Genomic DNA, 26,829 nt, shown 5'->3' with positions numbered 1-26,829 from the left:
ATTACTAAACCATGTCCCTAAGGGACTCATGTGCGTGTTTTTCGATCACTTCCACAGTGACTCCACCACTTCCCTGGGCAGCCTGTTCCAACACCTGACCACCCTCTGGGTGGAGAAATTGCTCCTAACATCCAAACTAAACCTCCCCTGGCGTAGCTTATGGCCGTTACCTCTTGTTACGAGGGAGGAGACACCAGCAACCTCCTGGCTCTAGCCTTTCAGTTAGCTCTAGAAAGCGACAGGGTCGCCCCTGAGCCAGCTCCAGCTCAACTAGACCTCCCCAGCATGGCCGCCCGCTCCTTCCTCCTCCTCCTCCTCCTCCTCCCAAGATGGCGGAAGGGTATGTCCCTTCCCAAGATGGCGGCGACAACGCGAGGGAGGGAGGGCGTGTCCGTCCGCAAGATGGCGGCGGTGGGGCAGCAGTGAGAGGGGCGATGGCGGCGGAGGGGCCGCGCAGTCTGTTCTCGCTAAGCGCGACGGCCGTGAGCCGCAGCATGGCGGCTCTGGAGCGGGACGTCTGGGGTAAGGCAAGGGCGGCGCGGGGCGGAGGGGCGCTGGGCCTGGGGCTTGCGCGCACTCTGCCGCCGTCTCCCTGTGGCTCTCCACAGCGCTGCCCGGACATCTCCTGCGGGGGCTCCTGCCGCTTCTCACCGTCTTCCACCTCGAGCGGGCTGAGGGCGCAGCACAGAGAGCAGGTGACAGACCCCTGAGGGGTGCGAGGGACAAATCCCCCTCATACACACACTGAAGGGGTCCCCCCGGGCTGCGGGGATGAGCCCCACACCGGAGCGACCCCCGGCTGCAGGGAGGAACCTGCTGTGGAGAAACAGAACCCTCCTGGCTGGAAATGGGAGCCCTGGGCCAGAGGGGTGAGCGCCTCAGCAGGGTGGCGGGCACCGCAGAGCACAGTCCCTGCCACCATCGCCAGCGGGGCTTGGATACTCCCTGTGTCCAAAAGCCTGAGCCCTGTCCCATCCCCGGGCAGGGTTCATGCAGGCGTGTGGGTGCTGCTGTAAGCGCTCCTTTTGGGGATCCACAAACCCTGCTGGTTTTAACTCGCATCCCATGAAAGGCGGTGGGTGTTCATCCCCTCACCGCAAAGCACCGTCCTTTCGCTGCAGGGGTCTGCCCCAATGCTGCCCCTCGCCTGCCCTGCGGGCTCTGAGGCAGGGCACTGGGGTGCGGAGCAGGGGTGACAGCGCCTGGTTGCTTCTTGTTGTCCCGCAGGCCTCTCGACGCAGCCCATCTGGCGCAAGCTGTGGGATGATGTGATGAAAACCAGGCCGCCCAACTCGGAGGTGAGGAAACGCTGCCGGTGGGAGAAGGGGCACAAGGCTGGCACCCTGTGTTCTAAGCCCGATGGTGCTGCTGGCCGCCTCCAAGCCATTGCTGGTGCTTGTTTCTAGGAACTTGTAGAGCTCTGGACCAAGGCATGACCCTGGTAGTACAATCATTTTGGAAATGGGGTTCATAAAAGGGGCTGTAGTGTGCAACCGTGCCCATCATCTCACAACAGCGAGTTTGACCAAAGAATAAATCCTGTCTTCAGAGATGTAATTCTTAGGGATATGGGATAAAACCAGTATTTGATATCATGCTTACACCTACACTGGCAAAAATTGTGCTGATGTCTCAGAAAGCACTAGAGAAATACTTAGGGAAGACTCAGTTTGGGAGAATGGCTTTGCCTAGGTAAACTGAGGCAGCTTTATTGATCCAGCACCACAAAACAATCATTATCAGGCAGCTTAATCACAGCCTATAAATTGATGGTTGGGAATAAAATTCCTGATGATGGTTTTTGATAAGCAAAACCAATGGCTTAGCTTCAAACCACCATGTGTTTAAATTTGGCCAGAAGCAGGATGAGGTGAGAGCGATGGGAGTAACTTGTTTTTTCAACAGGTACGCTTAGGAAGGATGTTGAGAACTAGACAGGTTGTGCTAGCAGCAGGGTTTTTTGGACACCACATTTACCATGTTAGCAGAGAGCAGTAATTTAACTTAAAAAGAATGAAGAAAAAAATGTGTCTTTGTTAACATGTCCCTGTTGTTTATTTGCAGAGTATAACCTGTTGGAGGAAGAAGTTCCTTGAAACGTTCTTCTCCAATGTTCTTCACGGTGTCTTGGATGTCTCCTCTGACTGGCGCCTCCATCACCATCACTTCTCCCCGCTGCTCCACAGCTCCCCGCACGTTTCCCAGCTTACCCTCTGCAACATGCTGCAGGGTGCGGTGGAGCTCACTGCTGAGCACAACCAGAAGGTGCTTGAAAACCTGGCTGGCTCCCTGCGGATCCTGAAGTTCCAGCACCTCCTCTCCTCCGACCAGTCCATCAGGTGTTCGCTGGTTTTACTTCTTCACCGCCTGATTCACCATGGCTCTGTCAGCCAAGTGTCCATGTATTCCTGGCCTGTTCCCGACACAGTTCTTCTCGTTCTCATTTTGAGCATGAGTGCTGGGTTCTGGCGCTCGGGCAATGCCCTCATGTATCACAGTAGCCTGTGTGGCCTTTGCAGAGAGGAGGGCAAAGCCCAAAGCCAGGAGCTGCCACGAGCACAAGCAGAGAGGAGCTGTTATGATGAGAGGGAGCAGAGCAGTGATGAGAACCAGAGGGCATGCCCCAGTGCCCCAGAAGAGGCTGACACTGAGGTGAATGAGTGTGGGGCTGATGCTTATCTGAACTCTGTCCTCTCAAGTTCTCCTCTGCATTACCGAGCGTGTGAGGAGGCAAGCAGCAAGGTGCCCTGTGACCACACCAGCGTTGAGGGAGGTTCTTGTTGCATCTCAGATCAGCCGTCCTGTCAGCGTGTTCTTCGAAAGACACGCAGACGACTAAAATCTGCTGTGGGGAAGAAACGTCGCTGCCTCAGACGAAGCAGGGGACCACATGCCGACTCAGAAGACCTATATGATTTTGTTTTCACTGTTGCTAAAGAGGATAATTCAGGGTTACTCAACAAAAACAGTGCCACAGAGGGAGAAAACGCTGAGAACTGGACTAGTTCCTCCTCAGGATCCCCGTGCCATGGCCATGCTGGCTGTAAGAAAAGAGGAGGATCTGCTGGGATCTTTTCTCTGAAAGCTGCTCACCGCTTCCGAAGCGTGTCCACGCTGGAATTGTTCTCCATTCCTTTGACTGGGGAGACATGTCGGACTCTGAGTAACCTGCTGAGCTCCTGGGTGTCTTTGGAAAACTTGATTCTGTCTTACAACGGTTAGTGGTGTGAACAGGCTGCCTCCTTCCAGCCTTGGGCTGATGTACTGCTTGGGTTTACCTGGATTTTTTTACTGGATTGGCATTGTAAGAGTATTGGTACCTGATCTTGAGAATGGCATCGGTAGAAATGTTTGAGTGTGAGGACTTGCTTGAGGGAGAGAATGGTGCCCTTCTGCCCCAGCACAGCCCTGGGCCTTGTGCTTACCATTGAGAGAGGGCAAAGGGAAGAGCCAAATCTCCATCTCCCATATACACAGTCTAGCTTTAAGAACGTGTGTATAAAGCAGTCTGTGTGTTTAGCCTTTCACTTGGGTTGCTTGGCCTTTGGTGCAGTGCCAGCTGTGTGTGCATTGGTGCCTGCATGGGCACAGCTAACACCTTTCTGTACAAATGCTGTTCCAGGCCTGGGTGCTAACATCTCCTGCATCCTCTCAGCACTCCGGGCCCTGTCCCGCCACTCGGACTGCCACCTCCACGTGCTGCGTGTGAGCGACATCTTCTCCCACATGCCTTGCATGGAGCTTGTTTGCTGCATCCTGAGCGCCTCTCCCCAGCTCCGCACGCTCTCAGTCAGCTTCGACCTCAAAAACCAGCTGGAAGGGAACAGGCCAGAGGGGAATCCAACCTGCAGTGAGGTAGAAATTCCAGGTAGGAATCAGCATTCTGAGTGATGGCCAGGATGTGGCAGGCAGATAGAGCCATAAGGCTTGGCACATAGATTTGAACTGTACACTTACAGTGATGTGTAAGTAAGCAATTACAGCCTCACCTTGCTGATTTAGATGGTGTTGCAGTTTGTCATTTCCAGTCTGTGACATGCTCTGTGGAGCCTGAGTCTTGGACAAAGCATTTTGTTGCTGTAGGCTAACCTGCTGCAACAGCAGCTTTGTACAGGGCTAGTCATAGCCTACTGTCCACGTAGCCATGGGGAGTGTGTCCCACAAAATCTGTGAATTGGTTGGGAGCTTCTGCTCCTATTGACTGTGAGGCTCTAAGTCTTAGACAGAGCTTCAGCAGAGGGAAAGCATCTTTTGATTGTTACAATACCACAGGTGATGGCAAAGAACTGCCCAAGCCTCTGGATTGCAGTCTGGGAGCTATAGAGGTGTATTCTCAGTTCACAGGTCTCCCATCACCCTCATTAGCCCTGGAATGACCAGAAAAGCCATGGAGAAAGTCTGAGCGAGTATGGAGTGGGGTCAGGGAAGAGCTGTGCTCTGGGAAGTCACTGACTGGTTTGTGGATGAAGTGTGACCTTTTCTCAAGCAGTTTTACTGCCAGAACACAGTAGAAATTGGTGGCCCTGTGGCATGGTGGGAGTCCTGAAATGAGCCTGAAGTAACGTACATTACCATAGGATTGAGTTGCCATCAAGCTCTAACCCCCCCCCCCATCGAGGGCAGGGTGCATCACGCAGGCACTTTCTACCAACCTAAATGATAGCTGGGTCAGGTATACAGACCTGGCTACACTAAAGACAGGCACTCCAGGCCAAGCTCTTTCATTGTTGTTTGGTTTTCTTTCCCTAGAGAGCTGCCTGGAGCAGCTGGAGATCCGATTCCCCAGGGAACCTCTGCACACCTCGTTCTTGCTGCCAGTGCTCAAGGCATCAAAGTCCCTCCAGCAGTTGTCCCTTGACAGTGCTACACTGCCTTCTTCTCAGGAGCTTGGGCTCCTTTTGGAGGCTCTCAAAGGTACTCTGCTCACCTGCATCACTGTGACACACAGAGTAGCTTCCTTGCTGGGATCTTCCATCCTTTAGCATGAAGCCAGCTTGGGTGGGTCCATTTCTTCAGTGTCAGCATCCTTGAAGTCTCCCAAGAAAAGGAAGTGGGCATCAGCCATTCCACTTTCTGTGCTGCGGATGTGAATGATCCTGCACAGCAGGATGGTTCCTTTTGAGTCCCCCACAATCCCACACAAATTATCCACAGACCAACTCAGTTTCTGGGCAGGGTCTTTTTATCCCAGTGACCTAGAGTACTTTACCTGAGAACTTGTTTTGCTTTCAGAGTGTAATCCAAATTTGAAGAAACTGAGCTTTCATGATGTGAACCTCGCTGAGCACCAGAAAGAAGTTCTGCTTTTGCTTCAGGATCCCATCCTGCAAGGTACAGGAAAATCCTGGGTGCTGTTGCTTGGAAGGATGCTGCAGGTGACTGCTTTGGCCTGGCTGGTGCTTAAGAGGTGATCTTTAGATGTGTAAAGTTTAGCCAAATGTCACTGTCCCTGGAACAGATCTGTAGCTCTTAGCAGAGTGGGAACACATCTAGTTCTTTGTGCCAGCAGGGCAGAGAGGAGCAGCTGCAAAGCTGTCGTGTGCTGGAGAGATGAGTCCATAGTCTTGGCTATAAACCAAAGATATTTAACCTGCAGAGCACATCCACCTTTAACTGGGTCAGCTGGCAAAGCCATTCCCTGGGTGTGATCTCTGCTCTCTTCCTGTGCTGCTGTGTGCAACCCACTGCTGGGGAAGCTTTGTTCTTGCATACGGATTAGGGGTTGGAGCTGTCTGCAGGATGTAATTATGGCATAATGAAGCACACCGGGAGTACTAACATGTACTGTCAATCAATTTCTTCCCTAGAAATCACATTTTCCTTCTGCCGGCTATTTGAAAGCTCTACTACCGAGTTTTTGTCAGAAATAATTAATACAGTGAAAAGAAACTCAGCTTTGAAGAGTCTGAAACTGCCTGGGAATCGCCTTGGTGAGTACTGCTATGGGGCCTTGACCTTAAGGCTAGTCCTCAGAGATAACTTCAGGGTTGGAGTTAGGACCATTGCTAGCTGGTGACCTCAGTGCTGAGCTGAACACACACGAACAGAATGGATTTAATTCACAAAATAAGGAGTCCTGAGTTCATTTTTAAAGGCTGAATTTCAGTTGTGTTCAGCAGTGTACCAGGAGCCCAGGTGCTGTGCTGGCACTGTGGTTGCTTTTCTCTGCATCAAAAGCAAGTCTCAGCAGGACTCCAGCTTTGTCTGGACTCTGATCTGCTCCAGGCTCTTTAGCAGGAACACAGCCAGCAGCAGATGCACCTCTGAATAAGGCAGTGCAGGTTTTGCCCGAGTTTGGGCATTTTGTGCCTTAAAAGCTGTTAGCAGCCACTAGAGGGATGGGAACAAGTAAAGGAAGGATTTGTGTCGAGGAAGTGGAATGAATTTACAGAAATGATAGGCTTTTGGGATCACAGGCCAAGTAGAAATATTTTGAGAAGTAAATTTCATGTAAACCCAGAATACTGTTTTCTGTTCTTTTAAATGACCTGAAGAAGGAAAACTTGGGACCACCCAAGTACACTTAATTTCTAAATTACAGGTTTAACCCTGTAATTTTGGCCATTTTTAAAACAAACCCAGGATTTTTCTACTGAAACAGACTGCTCTATGAGCAAATGTTTCTGTTGCCTTGAACACTGCTTTGAGGGGTGAACTCACTTTTGGCCACTGAGAACAAACTGAGGGTGCAGAGATGAGCCCTGTGTGCACATGCTTACGACCTTCTTTCTGCACTGTTATCCAGCCCTGTAGCCATTTAAATGTTAGCATCTAACACCCACATTTCTCCCCTCTTAGGGAATCACAGGCTGGTTGCCCTTGCGGACATTTTCTCTGAGGATTCCTCCTCTTCTCTTTGCCAGCTGGATGTCAGGTATTCTGCTGCTCCTAGCACTGAATTTGTTTCAGGAGGGCTAGAGCTGAACTAGGCTCAGAGAGCAGGAGAATGGTTTTGTGCCTTCTTCATTGGAACGCATGCCCAAGAAAAGCTTAGAGAATGCCTCAATGGGTACATACAACCTCAGGGATCTGCAGCATCTTTGAGACATCTCATTGTCACTTCTATAAATGAGTCAAAAAACTCCATAAAAGCAGCTTTGGTTTGCTGCTCCCTTAGGAGGCTGCTGCACGCACTTCCTGCATCCTTGTGTACATTTATTCTTGGGCATCAGCACGAACAGCTCTGTTTCCATTGCCCCTGTCAGGGCCTGTGAATGCCTCTGCATTCTTTTAATCATCTTTGGTCTTCCAGCTGAACTGTTTCTCTCTTCTTGAGCCTGAAGGCTGAGGTTGCTGAGTACATAGGCTTGACAGTTTAACCATGGCCGCTCCTTCAGCTGCTTTGAATCCTGATTGCCACTGGCCTTTCCCAAGATAAAGTTCATCATGCAACTTCATATTTATTTACACATCTATGCAGGGGAAATAAGTTAATGTCCTAGAAACCCCCAGGACCTGACACATGCTCTCCCAATTTCCTTATAAGGAAGAGATAAATGATTACTTACTGCTGAGGCCTGTAGGTTGGACCAGGCAGTTGACAGCTGCTGTGAGACTGCAATGCTTCTGGCACCACTTAACCAGCAGCTTGGGTCCAGCAGCATTTTAAGGCCACAGTTAAGTCTACTTCAGTCAGCATAAAGGAGGCCAGGATATTGAATTTAACTTGATAGTGGTTACCACCTTAGTTTTAAAAAGCTTCCAGCCTTTCATAGTGCTGTGCTTCAGTTTTACTGTTCAACAAGAACAGCAGGTACTACAAGGAACAGTGATTTAAACTGCTCAAATTATAGCCTAGACTCTTAATGACTTCTTTTTGTGCTTCTTTCCCTGGAAAGCTCAAATTGCATCAAACCTGATGGGCTCCTGGAGTTCACAAAGAAGCTGGAAGGCTACATCCAGCAGAGAGGGGGACAAATACAATTCACACACCTTCGCCTCTTCCAGAATTGGCTGGACCAGGATGCTGAAACAGCTCAAGAAGCACTTCGGCGTCTCAAAGCTGTGTGCAGTGTGGTCAATGACTCGTGGGACTCCTCCCAGGCCTTTGCTGATTACATCAGTGTTATGTGATAGTGGTGCAGGACCAACGGATGCAGGAGTGGGAGAAAACTGAACAGTTTGAACTAAGCAGTTCAGTCCCTGGCCAAGTAGCTTGCTGTTTGTTTGCAGTCATGTTGCCCCCTCCAACATCTGCAGGCATTTTACAGAGGTTTTGAATAGTTTGTTCTTTTGTAACATTTTTATAACAAAAATATAACTAAGACCCATAATATACCAAAGTGTGATTTATTACTGGTATGTAATATGATTGAATTAAAACACTTTGCTAGATCAGGGGATCCTGCCCATAAAAAAACAAGTGGTTTTAGAAATGGAGTTACCTTAATACTGCATGCATGATCTTTCAGGCCAAATGTTTGACACAAGCTGCAATTGTTTCCCCTTGTACAAATCTTCTTGTTCCTGAGTAATCAATAAGGTTCACATTTCACAAAAGAAATGGATCCTGCAAGTTTCTGATAGGCAGCTCTGAGCCATAGCTGTCAAGAACAGCATGACTGTGCACATCAAGTACTATGAAACTCCAGGCTTAACTTAAACCTGAAGACAAAACTTGGCTGAGTAGAAGGCACAGACACCAACAGCTTGAGAACCAGGGCTGAACCTGATCAAACACACCAGGTCCAGTTATTCTCAGTTCCCAGAGGCTGTTTCTCAGATGCGTAATACCCACAACAGAGAAAAGCCACTGACTCCTTGCTGTTGCAGTAGACAGCAATGCTGAGAGCCTTCCAGCCTCTCAGCATGCCCTTCTGCTACAGAACAGTCTAGCATGTACTGCTACCTGCTGCCCCTTTCCTTGAAAGGGATTAAAGTGGGGTAGACTGCCACAGCAGCCTGCCCTTGCCCCCACAGGGGACAGTAACCTCCTGTTAGGGGATCCCTCTCTGCTCCTCATGGGAGTGGTGATGAAAAGTGAAGGTGACAGCAGCATCCCATGCAGCCTTCAGCACAGAGTCCTGTAGCCCCCGCTTGTCAGCACAGTGGTGCCACTGGGAGAGGTCAGAGGTGCAGTCAGACCCTTCAGGAGGAGGTCGGACCTGGTGGCCGTTCACACAACGACGACACTTGATCCTGTAACAGAGGCAGTGCAAGATCAGTGCAAAATTCCTCCACTTCTTCAGCTCACAGGCTGTTTAAAAAAATGCAGAAATGCAGTTCATTAACACTGGGATTGACTCCCCTCCACCTGCAACACTGGCAACTGGACTTTTGGACAGGATTAATTATTACCACATTTCATTTAAACACAGCCATGTGACATAAGGAATGATGTATCTTTTGGAAATCCTGGGGTTCTGGTTTTTGTAGCACCCTCCCCCCTCCATGCTTAGTTATGATGAGGGATGTTGCTTAGAGCAGATCTCAAGTGAACACCCCTCCTACTAACACCTTAGCCCTGTGCCAGACTTCCCATGTGCAAGAGAGCACACCATGCTCCAAAACACTCCATCCTGGTTCCACCATAGCCATGGGTTGTGCTCAGGCTGTTTTGGAGATGCCCTACTGAGCTACTACATAAGGAGACAGAACAGCAGCAGCCCTGCCAGCAAGGCTTGTTGCCATGCAGACAAGATACCCCCACAGAGCTAAGCTTTGAGTCAGCTTAAAACTAATCCTCTTCACTTCTTGCCTGAACTAAGAATCTTAACTTCTGCAGTGAAGCATTTTCCTGCACTCCCTGTCCTCTTTCTGGTGGCTACAATATCACAGGTCTCAGAGGTGGGGGAAAAAGGCAGATGATGGAGAAGAGGATTCTTTTAGTCCCCAGAAAAGCACTTGGGTTGGCCTCATGAATTCATGGATTAACCTTGGCAGTGGAAGCAATTCAGCATTTGGAGATCACAAACCACCAGGAAGAGAGCAGCAAAGAAGGACCAAGTTGAGGTCCACCGATTTGAACAGCTCTGATCAATTCCTGTTTTCATTAGCTGCAGTATTTTACAGCCTCCAAACACAGGTAGCAACAAGATAATTTGCTCACTTGTCCAGCCAGCACAGTTTTTCTAAGACAACAGGAAGGGAGGACAGCAAGAAAGTGCTCATGTCTAAGTGGTTAACAGCTTGAGAAGCAGAGACACACTAGAGGCCCTCTCTCTCTCTCTTTCTCCTGCTCCCTGAGGAACACCTGAATCACTGACCAAACTGAGGGGTTTTCTTTGCTGACCCTAGCCATTAGTTATTCAGCATACTCACTTGTCATGGGTGTCACTGGTGGTGGACTCATTCAACGTGAAGAGCTCCTTTAGCTCCCCAAGTGAGAAATGCCTTTCTACATCCTGCTCCTCATCCACCACACAGCTACTGAGGGCCTTCTTGTGGGTCTGGCGTTGGAATATCTTCTCCTCTATGGTCCCCGTCTACAGGAGAGATAGTCAGAGATGAAGCACAGTTGGGACACTAGTGTTAAAGGGAAAGTGTCCCAGATCAAACACCATTAAGCTGTCAGGACCACCCAGTGCCTTGCCAGACTAATCCAGGTGACAGGCAAGTTTTACTAACTGCACTCTAGCCACATTTCATGTGGTTACAGGAGTAATTCAACAGAAATGTGGATAAAGAAGAGGTGAAGCTGTTGCTTGTGGCTGGAGCTCACACACTGCACTGGGTTGTGCAGACAGGAAGGAAGGGAAAGAAGTTGAGCAGCTATAGCCACTCATGACAAAAAACTAAAACCAAACCAAATACAATCTCTTCCCAGAAAACAAGGGCTTGCCCTGGGTGAGAGGCACATCAGCAGTACTTGCTGGTTCACCCTTGCTGTCTGGAGGGAGATGCCTACTTCTAGAACAGTTGTGCAGAGAGCCCAGTACAGTACACTATATTGTTAAAACAAAAACTTAAAAGAGCAAAATGTCTGTTTTGCAAACAGAGGTAATACAAAGGAGGGGGTGATTAGTCATGATTTGCAGACCAGTTTCGTAGTTCTAAAAGCAAAGGAGCAACCTGCTTCCAGGTGCAGCCAGGTCAGAGAAAAAGAAGAGACAGAGTATGTGTTTTGTCAAAGTAAATTAATAATTGATCAAAGGAACACAAGCTTACAAAATAAACCAAAAACTAACCAAAACAAAAAAACAGAGTCTGAACTAATGAGAGGTGAAGGTGAACAAGGGCAGACAGGGGACTGTTCTGAGCAGTAATCACTATTGGCACTGCTGGACAAAGCATTCAAGAAGCAAGATTAGTCTCCTCTGTGTTTTTCCTGTACAGAGCAGCTACTCCACCTGCTAACTGGCAGCCCTATTCCAAAAGCTGCTGTATTTCTGGGAATCATTTATTAAGTACACATACACCCAACCAAAACAGACTGCAGCCAGACTGGAAAACAGCAACTTTGGCATCAGACACCCCACAAAATTAAATAACTCAGATGCCTAAATGACATCAAAGTAGCATCTTGTCTGGAAAGCCACTTTTATTTCTATTTCTGAGAATCCAGTCACCATTAGAAACGAAGGCCTGCAGCAATAACCCTCCAGTTTGAACCTTCATGGTTTTTCACAGCAACATATCTAAGGGCAGGGAGCAATTAAGTTCCAGTCAGTTCTGGTCACCAACATAAAAGAGTTCCTCCCTTTCTGATCCCAATCACATCAGCTGCAGCCTGGGCTGGCACCAAGAGCTCCATGTTGAGGAGGTGGGAGGAGTAAGACTCACCGAAAGCAGCCGATAGATGTAACATGTCTTCTTCTGGCCATCCCGCCACACACGAGCCATGGCCTGCTCATCATTAGCTGGATTCCAGTCTGGGTCAAACATAACCAGTCTGTTAGCCCCGATCAAATTCAAACCACAGCCACCTGCTTTGCTGCTTAGCATGAAGATAAACTCAGGGCTCTGTGGAAAAAGGCAGGCTTGGATTGAACTACAGAGGTAGGCATACTTTTAGCTCACAGCATTCAATGCTGGCAGGAAAGCTGCTCACATGTGGTAGTTCTACTTACCGAGGCACTGTTGAATCGCTCCACGACCTTTGCTCTCTTTTTAATGGACATGGTGCCATCCAGCCGGACATATAAATACCTGGAATACACAGCATTTACTACAATCAGACTGCTGCAACCTTTAGAGCATCCTACTTGAAAGAGAAATCTTTCACAAAAGCTTTTTAACAGTGGCCTGGGCTTTAAGAGCTTTTGCAGAGGGCCAGAACTTTTCTGCTGAGTGACCTCAGTAGCCAAAGCACAAGGCACATTAGTTCCAGTTCAGGAATGTCTGAGGTAAAAGACAAATCACAAGTTCCTAATGATAGAAACTTTAAAAATAACCAGTTTCTTTTACAGTGCAGGCTGCTCCAGAGTTAGAACTTCCACTGAAACAGCTCTCTCATGATGTATGAACTAGGTGGTTGGCAGTAAGGTTTGATTAAAGGTAAGATGATGCCAAGTCTTGCCCCAACCCATCCCATTTTGCTGAATCCAAAGACAAACCTTCTGTTCCTGCAGAGCTTTTCAAATAGGTCCAGTGTTTGCGTGTAGTTAGACACTAAAACCACCTTATCATTACTAGTGCTTTTTGTAACAGCAAGGATATAGTCCAAAACCAGCATCTTTCCTGAATAAAAAGGGAAGAAAGAAGAAAGCTAGAGCAGAAGTTCCCGAATTCCAAACCTTAGAGGGGCAAAAGATACTAAATACAGTCTCATGACTGTTAGGCAGCACATTCATACTGTCCAGTTCCACAGTACCTGAAAGTTGGGGCTCCACAGATTTGGTGCTGTAGCCAGCAGGGAACAAGTCCAGGGCTCCCATAAAACCTTCTTCCTCTTCCACACACTTATCATGAATAAGAGCAGGGTCTGGAGAGCAAACAGAGCTCAGACTGTGGTGTGCACAAGGGAGACCCCAAAAAAATCCCAAAGGTGCAAACCCCAAACCTACTACATGAGTAGAACAACTCACGATTGCAGAGCTTCTTCAAGGAAGTGATGGAAGAGAGAGATGACACACTGATTTTGCCCTCCTTCAGCTCCTCCACTGGCTTGGCTTGCTTGAGGAAGTTCTTGTACAGCTCAGCCTGCAGAGGTGTCAGTCTGAAACAGACCAAGAGCACTGCAGTCTCAGCCTCCAACCAAACCAACCCCATCTTTCCTTCATCTACTGAAGTGTGTTCCTTTTAGCCCTATTATTTTTTTAGCTACAGCACAGAAAGCCTAGAATTGCCCCCAGGGCTGATGGCAGAGCATTGATATCTCAGCCCAGAGCTGGAAGAGAAGCTTACAGATAGTCTGCATGGCCCAGTGTTCTGCTGTACACAGATGTCCAGAGCACACTAGGCTGGCTGGCAGAACTACCAGTTTTGGCTTGTTCATCCCTGCTTCAGAAGGAAAATCAACATATTGCCAGTGACTACAGTCTTATTCTTAAAGGGAAGTAGTCACAGTCACCACAAGAATTGGAGGACTTTTAGCCACTTCTTAGTCCTTTATGTTGTTCTTCCCATTTCCCAGGCAGAGCATATGCCTTCTGGTACCTGCAGCAGACCACCTGCTCTATCTTCACCGGCAGGTATTTGGACAGGATGTCTGAAGTTCTTCGGATTAAACACCTGGAGGGAGGGAAAATAAGATCAGGTGCTTGGATAACATCAATCCCCTGTTTTATCACTGTTATTCCTCATGAGTTCAATACACAGTCCATTTGTTATCTCAAAAAAATTGGGACAGTGCAACACATGGGAAAGGCCAGAAACTATCCACCACACAAAACTGTGCTAAGAGGTTCCATCAGCCCATGCTACAGAGCCCAATATAACCTGCTGTCTTTGTGAGGCTTCCAAATTTAGTTCATGAGATTTGGAGGCATCATGCATGATTTCACCTAACAGAGCCCAGTCCCCTACAGGAGAAACTCAGCTCTTCCTCAGACTCGTTTTCAACTTGAGCTGCAACAGACCAGTAGCACAGAAAGCAAAGGAGGACAGGATTTAACCACCACACACTACAGACTTAACCCAAAGTACAAGCAGGCAGCTCCCCATGTAATAACTTCATAGCCACTTGCAGCTAAGACGGGTTCATTGTCCAGCCCAAGATTTCAAAGGGCATAACCTTTGGGGCTCTAGAAATGCCTCACAGAACAGTTCTATCACACTTTAGGAAAGGCAGAATGGGACTAAAACAAGTGCTGAACTGAGCAACCAGAATAAAAAAAGAAGTGCAGAAACCCAATTCTGCCAGGAAACATCATAAATATGTTAAGAAATCTATAGGAGAAAAACAGCAGGGATATATGACAGCCCCCAAATCTGTCAAAGGCTGTTAAAGAAAGGAATAATCTGGTCTCCAAACCCATAAGCAGTAGGATGAAAAGTAACAGGCTTAAACTGCAGTAAGGAGGATTTACATTACGCATTAAGAGCGTTTTCTAACTGCAAAGACATCCTGGGGAATTTGTAAGGTCTTTAGTGCTGGGTGGGGGCTAAGTAATGGACAGTTTAGGTCTAACAACTTCTACTTTACAGCAAGATGGATTAGATGTCTTCCCCAGGGCCCTTAACAGCCTTGGACCTATGATTCCACATCTTTGCATCACTATCTTATTTGTAATTCCTACCAAATTCATCAGATTCATCTGTTACTACTTGCATGCTTTACCTCTCCTGTTTGTGTATCATGGCTAATCCACAACAAAGGAAAGGACAGAGCTCACTCAACACAGCCAGGTATAACTATTCCTGGCACACTTTTACACCTCTTTTCCATCAACTGTAACAAGAAATAAATGCATGTCAAGAAGGAACAAGCTCTTCTCCTCCCAACCTTTCCTTTCTCTTGGGCTTCTGTAAGCAGACCTGAGTCAAGGTCAGGGCTGTCTCTACAGAGAGGCTGTACTTGGTGTGAAATTCAATTTACCGTGACTATGAGCTGCAGAATTGTATTTGTGATGGTTGCAAAAGCTCAGATTAAAAAAGAAAAAGAATGAAGACGAACCAGCAATGCTGAGAATTCAAGAGAGTCTCTAGTAAGAGTTCTTTGAGACAAGCAATTGCCAGCAGATGTGGATAAATTGGTTGTATCCATGCATAGAAAAGAAACCAGGTTTAAACATATACCAAAAAATCAACCAGAGAGAAATAAGACAGCAATTTTACATCACAGAGGTGCTTCTTGGGGATCAAAAGTCACATCTCTGACACTCATAGTCTAATCCCATTATCCTTACACAGCCAATACAGCTATAAAAGTGTGAGCTGGACTCTTTCGTGACTTGGGCAATCAACAACAGAACTGAGTGATATTCCTCATACTCTTTCCATCTGCCACTCAACATCTGGGCTGGACAGATCTCAAGTCTGACTCAGTCTACACTGTAGTTACATTGACACAAATAAAAGGATGCTGCCTGGCTATTCAGATCCCAGGAGAAAACAGAAACATAACAGTCAATGATTCAGTACCTGAGCACTCTTGCTTGGAGGTGGCTGCAGCTACCTATGCCGTTTCAGTGTGCTATTTTTCAGACTAAAGATTTCTTTGGCAATAAATACTTCTCACAATCACTTGCTGAACAGAAGTAACTGGCAAAAGAATTCATTAAAGCTACAACTGTAATTTGGAAAGATACCAACATACACTGACAGCTCATGCAAAACAGAAGAGGGATGAAGTTCACCTGTTCACAATACTGATCAGCTCTTTAAGCCTCTCTTCTCCTTTGTGTCGCTCAGCTTCACTTGCATCCGCATCTCTGCCTTTCAAAATGGGAATTTCAAAATGTCTTTTAAACTCCTGTGCAGTCCCTGTACAAAACAGAATTTAAAAGATGACAATTACTACTAAATAACTGTTGCTCAGTACCCCACATACCACAAGCACAGGACCCAGCAGATAAAATAAACTCTCGCCCCATCAGCACAATTTGTTTTCCTTTCTAGCCAGGAAAGATTCAAACAAGGCAGACAAATGAGTACAGCAGAAAACCAGCTTGCATTCCAACAACAACGCACTGCCAAAGATCATACAATTTTAGTTAAATCTAAGTCCACTCAGGCACACATTGGTTTTGCTCACATTAGAGCTATACTTTTACTCCCAGATTTTGTCCTTGCAAACAACAGCACAGGCATTATGTGTGCCTGTTCCAAAATTATCCATAATCAGTTGCTTATTACTGGCCACAGGCTGAAAGTGGGAAAAATTACTACTGCATGCATGCAGCTTTGCTGGCAGGAGTTACAGTATTAATCTCACCTCAGAAAGAACAAACTGGAAGTACTGAGACTAGTCTTGCCCAAAGTACAGATCCAGGGGGGCAGAGGAAACCACATCAGTTCCCTGTAATAACTACCCAAAATTGAAGTGCATGGAAAAAACTGATGTAGAACATCTACCACCCCATTCCATCCTTTACTTGAGAAACCCTGGGTTGGGGCAGAACAGCTGAACAGAAAACAATATGTCCCAAAATCTGCTAGTAAGACTAAGAATCTGACAAATGGTGTTTAACTGGAGTTGTGCATGCGCTAGAATTAATGAGAAGCCTCTTGGACTTGATGCCCAACAACCCAAGACAAACATAGGTGACAAATTACAGCAACAAGGAAATGATTTACAGATTGGTTTGTTTTCATTCCTTGACAGAAAAAATGACCTCTCGACAAAACCAAGCTGTTCCACATTGGAAAGAAGTAGAGCTGCTACTAATCAAGTGATGTAGGAGAAGATACAAAGACTACTTTGCTTTTAAAATTAAAAGAGCTTGGAGACATAAGCAGAATATAAGAACTAAAGATAGAATATTTCAGTCTGCTACCAGCAATTGTAGGTTGTCTTTGATCCTGAAAACTCACACTTATCAGTATCTCTCCTCCGGACTGTTTTCTATCAAATGAAGTTAACCCCATATTCACATAACTCCACTGCTTTAAAAATCAAGAGCAGTCTTAAATCCGAATATGCCAGACATCACCCTTGGCTTTCTCTGATTATCTGAAAGTGGGATGGCCAAATGCCAGAAATTCAGGCTTTGTTGCCTAGCTTTGTCACAGGGTACACCATTCCACCTTGCACCAGTCACTTCAGCCTCCCGTTGGATACAAGATATATACAGCCTCCAGAAAAGGGGACCGTCATCTAGACTCTCTGGATGCAAACTGAAGGAGAAGAAGTCTCCAATCTGCACAGAACTTTTCCTCTCAGTAACGGCTTGGATGCTGCCTTTGCTGGCACTGGTAGCTAGGGGAGGCCTCACCAGCAACTTCCCCCTCCTTCATGTCTCTCACACATTCACCTCTTACCCAGGATGCCAGAATTGACAAAGTGCACCAAGCTGAAATATTCAAGCAGGTCATTCTGAATGGGGGTGCCTGAGATAAGGACTCGTCGAGGTGTATTCAAGCTGTTGAGAGCTTGGTATGTTTGGTTTTCAGAGTTCTTCAGTCTATGGCCCTTTGAAAAAGAGAAAACAAAAGGAATGAAGCTGATAAATACAGTAGCCCTGATGAGAAGCAGCTTGGACATCCTCATCAACACTGATATGCTGTAATCTCTTACAAAGCATCTCATCACTCTTTCCATTCCTGATAGTGGACTATGTGCTGTATGTATATTCAACCGTTACACTTACGAGGATGCTTGCTCTTTTTAAGCTACTCTCGGCAGTGTTCTAGCAAATACAAACCCAAACCACTGGGTGGCACCGCTATGTAACAAATTCCTTCTAACTAGCAGCAGAGAATGCCTCAGGAGTGGCTGAGGCCCCCCACTTTGATCACTTCAAGGAGGCAGAGGGCATTTGGTTTATTTTGTCCTTCAGAGCATCTTTGGCTCTCACTACCTTTAACCACATAGAAGGAATGATAAATCAAAAAACAACTCCATTTCAGCCGTGTGAAAGGAGAGCTTGGCAGCACAGGCTTGGCAAAGCTATATCCAGCACTCAAAGCAGCGAGTCAAGCCAGGTCTGTCTCTTCTTGAACAAGCAGCATACAAGGTAACTCTTCACCCAGCTTTCCTACCTCTCTGCCCCAAGCAGGAGACTTCATAGAGGGGAAGAGGGTCCTGCCACAGAAGTGCCCTTCAAACTCCCCCACAAGCACAGAATAAGATAGCCAGATAAAATGGCTGACAGCAGCCAGCACTACACACAAGAGCATGCTGAATCACAGAATCATTTAGGTTGGGAGAGACCTCCGGTGTCTCCAGTCCAACCTCTTGCTTAAAACAGAGACAAGTTAAAAATTAGTGGGCTGAACATGAGGCCGTGTCAAATAAAAAGTACTTCTCACTTTAGAAAAGGCAGAAACAAATGAAAACTTGATCTGGTGATCTGTGAGCCAGGGCACTTCCATCCCAACAGAGTAAGGCCTCTTTCAGAGTCAGAGAACAAGCAGTGGACCTCCTTTCTGCTAAATATTTCACACTGAGAGGGCTCTAGTAGGTTCTCCCACCCTGCCAGGGTCCTACAAAGCAGCCGCAGTCACCACCACTTGGATTTTAACCCTATCTCAGCTCCTGAAAATACCCTCTCTTGCTTGGGCTCATGCAGTATGGATGAGCCAGTTACCCAGAGCCTCTCAAATATGAGAATGGGTGCTGCCCACCACTAAATCTTGTTTCCTCCTGCCCTCCCTGCTCAAGAAAGCAGAGCCATTTCTGCCCAGACTTGAATAAAACATCAGCAAAAGATTCTCCTGTACCTCATCACATATGACCAGCCCAACACTGCCCTTCTGCAGTGCCTCAGCATGGAGTCGGAAGGTCTCATAGGAGATGATCAGGATGGGTGAAGGCACTCGCAGGCCACGCTGATTCATAAAGCCAACTTCAGATGGAAAAGGGAAAAAGAAAACAAGAGGGATGAGGAAATTTAATAGAATAGGGTTCAAGCTCTGTAGTCAAAACTTCTGCCTTAAAATATATAGGAAAATCTGTTTCAATACTCTGCAGTATCTTATGTTCCTTTCCCCACAACTGTCCCCATTTCCATTCCCCCTTCCCACCTCTGCCCAATCCTTTCTTTGGCTGAAGCAAAGAAGAGGCACTGGGACCTCCCTAACTTAAGCACATGATTAGACTCAGATTATTCCAAAAGATCAACTATCACCTAACATGTAAGGGCCTAATCTTAACATGTTAGTGGAGAGACTTTTGTCAGTCTCCTGAGCAATAATGGCAGCTCAGACATGCTTGCATCAGCTGCTGCAGGCTTCTTCCAATGCAAGATTTTGACCTAAAGACAGCCAACCACACCATTCGCAAACATTTCTGTACCTAGTTTACGGTCAATCTCTTCTTTGGAGCCTCCATCAATGGCCAGTGGCTGGATCCTTCCCCCCAGCCATTTCTCTACTTCATTGTACCAGTTTCTCACCAGGCTGGAGGGAGACACCACCATGGCTTTCTCTATTTCAGGTTTGCAGTCTGGACTTTGCCGGAGAAGCGTCCACATGAGTGTGATGCACTGTAGGGTTTTTCCCAGTCCCATTTCATCTGCCATGATACAGCCATGGCTCCCAGGGATGCGCCGGCTTGTCACACAGTCCCAGAGGAATTTCACTCCCTGCCAAAAAATTGTTCTCTCAGAGCAGTATGGGGGCATCAGCAAAATGTCAACTTCATTACAGCTTCATTACCACAACACATAGAACTAATACTACAACAAACAGCAAATCTGTGTAGCACATCCCTGGGGACATGGTGTGTTCTAATGAGACAGAGGGAAGTCGCCTGAGACACAGCTAAAATGCAGCCACATCTGGTTTGAAACATTACTGGTGCCAGTGTGTACCTCATAACATGCAAACAATCTTACTACGTTTTAGCTGTAAAATTATAACTAGCTTTCTGGCATGAATTCCCAGAAATTTCTACACTTGGCAGCACTAGACAGGCCCAGGCCATCAGCTAACCTGCATCAATCACTGCAAAGAAGTTGATCATCTTAACAAAACTCAATTAGACAGTTCTAAGAACACAGAATCAGAGTGAGCAGGATTGTTTCTGCTGCCCAATTAGCTCCCAGAATACCCTCAGCAGCCTTCATCACCTCTGTCTAGAAGCACAATGACTCACCTGGGAACTCAAGGTCCAAAGCTGATTTAGCTTCTAAGACACAGGGCTGAGCCCACATCACATGGTAGAAGAGCTTAGCCCCGTATTAGGCTCTGACACATCACCAAGGCAGATAAAAGGGGAAAAATAAAACCAAACAGACAGACTCTGTAAAATGTTCCTCTATCATGTGATGACAGAGTCAGGAAAAAAAACAGGACATTATGCTGGGAACATACAATCTCCCTGCTTTGTGTCAACAGAGCGGGGAGTGAGGGACACAACCTAAACACACCTGGGTGGACTCACCCCTCTGTGCTTCACTATTTAGGACTGGAAGACTGAGCACCTTCACTTGCACTTTCAAGCCTTTTTCTTTCTCAGGCCCTTACCAACAGCTTAATGAAGTTTATTTAAGCCAATTGAACAATTAAAAAATACATTACTGACTAAAAGAGTGCATTTGGCTGGGGATCCAGTTAGGTGACCTCCCAGCAACTGGCCAAAAGACATTACAAAGAACAAGGCTGTACAACAGCCTGGGAGCATCATCTGAATAAAGCAGCACAGAAATCTTAGCAGGCAGAGACTCATTCATCAGACTAGAACAGAGACTGCTTTATCAGTGACATCTAGCTCAAAAAACAGACACTGTGCCTAGGACACCAACATAACTATTGTTACTTGATAAAAGCACCAGCAGGCAGTATCTTACCCAAAACCAGAATGCCTCCAGCTATATAGCCAGAGATGAGCATTACACTGGGTCACAGGTTCAGTACCAACTCTGAGATAAAAGTATTGCTAGGAGCAGCCTACAGCACTCTCAGAGCCATCTGAAGATCTCCCATACAGGGACACATCCAGCTTGACCTGCTTAGCCTGCAAGATCAGCAATCACAGCTTCCATCTGTGCTGCCTCTAGGCTTAAATGATTATATACTGCATCTGTGACAAACTTCAAACAGTCTAGATACCTACATTAGGTATTTGGAGGTTAGTACCTACTATTTTAATATTGTGATGTTATATATATTTATGATATGTTTTTCAGCACTGTCCACTGGTGAATTCCATGTCTACATCGGTCAGACAGCTCACACCTACAAAGGGTAGTCTCAGAATAATACACAATGAAGCAGGAATCTACTCCACACTGTGTAGGGAACCATGGTACCAGGGGGATGAGCTTCAGTGTTTCATGGCTCAGAGACCACAGATCTAATTCATTCTGCTGACAGAAAAACACAGTCTGCTCTGCCCAACTCAAGCCTGGGCTGCAACATAATTTATTACAACTATATCCCATCGCATTCCATACCGAATTCTACTTAGCAGAGCTGCATCTCCAGTCTTCAAGATAAGTAAAGACTGGACTTTCACCCCTGACACTGCAAGATACCATCACCTGGCAGAATCTGGTCTTTTCCTAAGGTATCACTAGTGCCACAGAAGTCAGCCAATGCACTTTTCAAGACCTGTGCACCAGTGACCACAATGGTCACAAATTCCCTGGTTTCCACTATCAGCTAACCAGACCTCCAGCCCTATAGAGAAGACATGTGCATTAGGCAGCATCATGTTTGGGCTGCGAGTGCTGTGACCCTGCTAGATCAGAGGCAAGAAAAGAGAAAGTTCTTGCCCATAAGCAAGGAGTAAATTTCCACATTATTTTAGGACAAACAGGACTGTTGCAACACTGCCAGCACAGGACAGAGAATATCGGCAGCATTCAGACCTCTAAGAGGATGGTTAAAACAAATGTTTCGCTTTGCATCTGCAGCGGATTAGAGTCTCTTAGACTGCCACAGGCTGTTAGTCTCCTCACAGCTGGTGGGTAACAACTCCAGCAGAGGAACTGCAGCTTTTTAAAAGTCCTCCAGCCATACCCTTAGGTCCCAATGGAAAACTTACTTCTCTCTGATGGGGCCGTAAAACACGACTGAGGACAGGATCCACCACAACATGTACAGGTACTTTGTCCCTGCAGGAGGCAGTCAAGGAAGACAACAGTGTGATTAACGAACTCAGCATGGCGTATGTTTAGGTTTCTTAAATCTCACTGCTATACTGAGGACTCCCCAGTGGCATGAGGAAAGCAACTGCCAACAAGAAAGTGAAAAATGGATTAATTCAGTTTTGAGAATAAAGTCACAGGGGCCTGACCTACAATCAAACACATCAGTGAAACTATACATTCGGGCTGTAGTTAAAGGAAGGGCAGAATGTGGTCCAGAGACACAGTTAGAGTCATAATTATTTTCCTTGTTTCAGTAACAGTATTGTAACTGCATTACCAAAGAGGAACCCCCTGCTCTGCCCATGAAGATCCAGCAGTCAGCTTTTTAAGTTACAACTGCAGCACAAAAGGTACTACTTCAGAGTAAAGACCATTAGGCAGTCTAACACTTGACTGTCAGTCATCTCCCTTTGCTTGTCCTTAGATGCTGATGTTTCCTGACTAACAACTAAGCCATAAGATTTTCTAAGCAGCTTGTCCATGTCTGCATACTCATTCCCTGCCAAAGGTTTGAATTTCTGATAAGTGGGAAACAGCCTGAAGAAGAACACAATCCAGCATGGGTACACTCCTTCAACTGTTACCATGTCTGAACCAATTCAGAGGCAGAATACTTGGAACTAAACTTCCCTTGATGCTTAGACCCCAGCTCAGACACATCTGGGAAGAAAGCACATAAACCCTACACAAACAAGGTCAGAGCTGAAGCACTTGTGCCAGGTGATGACTCACTTGTCTATTTTCAGCTGGTCGTGGGCACTCAGCAGTGGGGGCTCGTACAGAACCAGAGCTCCTTCCTCAAAAGGGTCATGGAGAGGACTCCTCAGCCCTGCCCGTTTGATACCCAGCGCACGCAAGCCCAGCGGCCCTGAAAGCAAACAAAGGCACCACTCAAAGAACAACCTCTTCCTGGAAGAAAGCAGAGACTTGCAGAAGAGTCTGATTATGTTTAGGAACAGTGAATTAATTGGGTGCTGGAATGGAGATGCAAGCACAACTGGTGCGGACAGCAAACCTACGCAGTGTGGTTGTTTGGCAGCACTCTGCCAATGCATAGCAGGTAGCTCTGCAGCAGGAAAGAACGAAGGAACAGAGGCAAAGGTGGAGCAATGGGGCTGTCTGCCACATTGGGTGCACCAAAATGGCACAACTGGGTGCAGCAGATGACATATGCTGACACACAAGAGTGTAAGTTGTCTTACAAGGTAACTGATGGTTTCATCCTGGATCTGTGCTATTGACATCCAACCACAGACAGGCACATCTCCCTGAGCATTCTCTGGGCATAGGAACTATTCCTGGTACCTAAAGGTTGTTGTTCCAGTCTTTTCAGAGACAAGCAGGGCTCCAGAACATGTCTTGGCAGTTCTGTAAATACATTCCCACATGTAATGTATACTGGGTCAAATTCTCTTTTTGGATCACCTAACCCAGGCTTAGCCAGAGTTGTATTTTTTATGCAAGGTCAGGAATTGATCTTTAACAGCAGTGGAAGTTTTACAGTATCACAGTTAGCACCATACTGCCATTACTTACTCTAAGGTATTACATGCTCTCTGCTGAGCAATATTCACGTTTGGCCTTGGAGCCAATTTCTGCAAAAAGCAGAAACCAACCATGAATTTCTTTTCCTAGTATTGTATTTTGATGTCACAGTTTAGGAATGGAGATGAACACAAAACCAACATGCATAAAACCTCTTTTCCCATCAAAACTCAGCCAACTGTGCTCCCAGGATTGATTTTTCTTTGGAAAGATTCAAGCAGGGTCAATTTGGCCAATGAATGCTAAAGCTCCTTGCAAAGTGAGTGTGTCACAAGCTGAGGCAATATGAGTACACTCCAAGAAGAGAGCACATGAAACAGCTTCATCTCCTAATTAAGAAAGGAAGATAACAGTCACAGAAAGCAGCTTCCCTGTTACAGTTCTGTTTCAGCCTCCTAACAGTTCTGCTTTTCCACAAGCTAACTTTGACAAACTCTTTTTGGGTGTGACATTTCAGTCAGCATCTGCTTACAGACATGTTTTCTGTAACTAAGGTTTGAGTGAAACAAGTTGATCTGCAATTGAATTTTTCAGCTGGAGGGTGAAGGGGAAGAAGGGCACAGCAAGTCCATCTGTTTCTGAGATCTTGTGTTTCACTGATTCAAACCAGCTGAGGCTCTGAACTTCAAAACTGCCATGCTTTGAAGATCACCTTGAGACTCAACATACCAAGCCAAGTAGAAAGAAAACTGGCACATACTTTCTTTCTCACCTACAGCCTTCTGTCTGTTAGTATCATTAGGGTATTATTTAGATGGGAAGCCTTCATAACTTGGAATTCATCTTGTTTTTGTATTTGTAATAGGCAGTACAATCTTCTGGCACTACATCAAATATATAGCAGTAAGAATACAAAATCCAATTCTGAAGTGTAGGATTATCCAGACTAAATACTAGTAAGAAATATGAGGACTTTGCTAACGTGCCAGTATTTTTCTTTCAAAATTAAGTCAGGACTTCTGGAACATATGCATCAGTGCAAAAAGTAACAGTAATCCCCACAGATACAAATGACAGGCTTGAGCATCATCTGTTTTACCCAAGTCAGTTAGCACAGACAATCCTTAAACCTCCTCATCTTACCTTTATAATTTGGAATCGGGACTTTGAAGGGTTTGGACAAAATGCTGCGGATAAAAGCCTCCTAGGAATTCAGAAAGAAAACACAGAATCATAGAATAGTCGTTAGGGTTGGAAAGGACCTTAAGATTATCTAGTTCCAACCCCCTGCCATGGGCAGGGACACCTTACGCATGCTTAAGAAGTCTGAAATCAGAGATTGCTCAGGAAGGCAAGCCCAGGACGTTTTGGGAACTCGATTTTGCCAAGTGCTGCGAGTCCCTCTATTCGACCTATTAAAGCGTTAAGTCCAACTATTTTCAAGAATATCCAAAAGAAATTAACAAACCAGCACAATTTCCTCCACCAGTTCTGTTTTTTTAAACTACTCCTTTGGGTTTCCCAATGTGTGAAATTGATCTTTCATAACCCCAATCTTCTTAAATCCACTGGCATTATTCAATTCTTTAAATGCTATTGCTTTCCTCTGCCCTGGTAATATAGTCAGGCAATTCACTTCCTGTAAAAGAGCTGGGCTGTCATTGCAGGAACATCCATGCTGGATCAGAGAGCAGCCAGTCCAGCCCCTGGTCTCCAGCAGTGGAAGCACAGAGAGAATTGGGCAAAGCAGACAGCACTTGAGCCATCTATGTGGCAAGCTACCCATGTCCTTGGGCACTGTCCTTTACCTAGGCCGCACAGAACAATCTTGTTCAAGATCTCTATTACAGAAAATAATCCCCACCACACTTCCTTCAACATTAAATATTTGGAGCTAGCAAAAGGTCTCTCCTAAAGTCTCTCAGTGTGTGTGGCACTTCCACAATACCTCTGATTAAATGGGCCTATGGAAGCATTTGGACTCCTTTGATGAATGAGCTCCATATGCAGCCCACCTGCTATGGTGTGCCAGCAGTAACACCCACTTACATGTTGACTGCTATCCAGGCAGTGAGGTCTGTTGGTCAACTGAGTCAAGGGTTTCCGGAAAGGCGACCTGTAACATTCTGCACTGTCTGTCTCACTGACAGGCTTCTGCTTCTTCCGAGTCTGAAAAACAGAACCAAGACAAAACAACTCAAGAGCACCTGGTGAGACCAGAAGAGAGATGCATTGCTGTCACACTCAGTAAGCACCTAACCACACAGAAAAGCCATCTAGCCAGCTGAGTACCTCGAAACAGACACAATCATTACTCACCCCCAATGCCAAAGGACAGAGACAGCAACACCACCAAGGTCATGATGACCTAAAGTTTAACTACATGAAGGTTAAAATATGCTCTTAGATAAGAGAACAGCTACCCCCTTGTAACCTTGAGGCAGGCTTGTCCCCCCCAAAAAGCAAAGAGAAAAACGGAAGGGTCAATAGCATGGAACAAAACACATTAAAGTCCCCAGAGGCTCCCAAAGCACCTGTTGTCATGCAGGTGAAAGGCCTCACATTGAAACTTAGATTTCAAACAGTTAGCAAAGCATGAAGATAAATAAGTCATTGATGTGTGTCCTGATTTAACACACTCCTCTTCAGATTGAGGCACAGTTTTAACCACCTGCTGGCGTAGAAAAAGGGATTTAACACAGAAAGCAGTAGGTAGCACTCTTTGACCTGCATGTCACAGAACACAGCACCATAACATTGCTTTGTTTTACTAACTCCTAGTTACCAACTCTCCCACAGAACACTTGGAAGCTCCCCTAGGGATAGCTTTTTCCATAACCACAACGCACGACCTGTAAATGTTGAAGTTGTTCTACCAATTACACCCGCCAGACATAGATATGAAAGGAAAACAGCATAAACTCGTGGCGTGTTATTCAGCCCCTAGAAGAAGAGGGGGGATGATGACAACCTCCAGTCAGGCACCAGGCCAACTGCAACAGCTCCACCACCCCACAGCCCCTGCCCACTGCGGTACCCCAACAAGGCCGAGCTCCCCCCAACCCTGCCTGAGCCCGCTACATCCCGGGCCCCTCACTCACCGTCGGGGGATGCCACTCCTCCTCCTCGCCCACCTTCCTCTTGGCCAGCTGACTCGGGGCCAGGCTCCTTCTCTGCAGGAGGGGCACAGCACACATACACTGAGGGGACGGCGGGGAAGGGGGGAACCGCGCACCCCACAACCCAACCCGCCCCGCACTCACCATCG

The 26,829-nt window shown here is 46.5% G+C and overlaps 2 protein-coding genes across 4 annotated transcripts; one reads left to right on the top strand and one right to left on the bottom strand.

The window, feature by feature from the left end:
• The first annotated feature begins 362 nt into the window (after positions 1-362).
• Positions 363-8,291, top strand: LRRC41 (leucine rich repeat containing 41). Of its 2 annotated transcripts, XM_062623010.1 has the most exons (10): positions 363-522; positions 609-695; positions 1,228-1,298; positions 2,065-3,217; positions 3,623-3,868; positions 4,750-4,914; positions 5,233-5,331; positions 5,808-5,930; positions 6,799-6,874; positions 7,839-8,291. In XM_062623010.1, exons 1-10 carry the CDS (start codon positions 435-437, stop codon positions 8,071-8,073), a joined length of 2,343 nt encoding a protein of 780 aa, XP_062478994.1. In that variant the 5' UTR covers positions 363-434; the 3' UTR covers positions 8,074-8,291. The 2 variants fall into 2 exon arrangements, with proteins under 2 accessions (XP_062478994.1, XP_062478995.1); XM_062623011.1 differs by lacking the exon at positions 4,750-4,914.
• On the bottom strand, positions 8,271-26,829 carry RAD54L (RAD54 like). 2 transcript variants are annotated; one of them, XM_062623012.1, is made up of 17 exons: positions 26,663-26,829; positions 25,611-25,730; positions 24,705-24,765; positions 22,809-22,944; positions 21,971-22,040; positions 19,277-19,565; positions 18,703-18,827; positions 17,302-17,452; positions 15,678-15,804; positions 13,537-13,611; positions 12,966-13,096; positions 12,752-12,862; positions 12,495-12,618; positions 12,009-12,087; positions 11,722-11,901; positions 10,261-10,424; positions 8,271-9,138 (listed from the first exon to the last, which is right to left on the bottom strand). In XM_062623012.1, exons 1-17 carry the CDS (start codon positions 26,825-26,827, stop codon positions 8,937-8,939), a joined length of 2,310 nt encoding a protein of 769 aa, XP_062478996.1. In that variant the 5' UTR covers positions 26,828-26,829; the 3' UTR covers positions 8,271-8,936. The 2 variants fall into 2 exon arrangements, with proteins under 2 accessions (XP_062478996.1, XP_062478997.1); XM_062623013.1 differs by lacking the exons at positions 21,971-22,040; positions 22,809-22,944; positions 24,705-24,765; positions 25,611-25,730; positions 26,663-26,829 and adding an exon at positions 20,078-20,095.

The sequence above is a fragment of the Pezoporus occidentalis genome, unplaced genomic scaffold (assembly GCF_034315485.1).
Source record: "Pezoporus occidentalis ecotype Australia unplaced genomic scaffold, CSIRO_AGI_Poc_V1 ctg25, whole genome shotgun sequence".
In the NCBI taxonomy this organism is placed as follows: Eukaryota; Metazoa; Chordata; class Aves; order Psittaciformes; family Psittacidae; genus Pezoporus; species Pezoporus occidentalis.
Note: the sequence above shows the minus strand (reverse complement) of the source record. Positions and strands in the feature narration are given on the sequence as shown.

Excerpts from the sequence above, each read along its gene's own strand:
- LRRC41 (XM_062623010.1), top strand. The coding sequence starts at position 435 with ATGGCGGCGGAGGGGCCGCGCAGTCTGTTCTCGCTAAGCGCGACGGCC. Across the intron at positions 1,299-2,064 it reads CCAGGCCGCCCAACTCGGAG|AGTATAACCTGTTGGAGGAA; the intron begins GTGAGGAAACGC and ends GTTTATTTGCAG. Across the intron at positions 5,931-6,798 it reads ACTGCCTGGGAATCGCCTTG|GGAATCACAGGCTGGTTGCC; the intron begins GTGAGTACTGCT and ends CTCCCCTCTTAG.
- RAD54L (XM_062623012.1), bottom strand. The coding sequence starts at position 26,827 with ATGGTGAGTGCGGGGCGGGTTGGGTTGTGGGGTGCGCGGTTCCCCCCT. Across the intron at positions 22,945-24,704 it reads CCCGATTCCAAATTATAAAG|GGCCGCTGGGCTTGCGTGCG; the intron begins GTAAGATGAGGA and ends GTTTGCTTTCAG. Across the intron at positions 11,902-12,008 it reads AGCGATTCAACAGTGCCTCG|AGCCCTGAGTTTATCTTCAT; the intron begins GTAAGTAGAACT and ends CTTTTTCCACAG.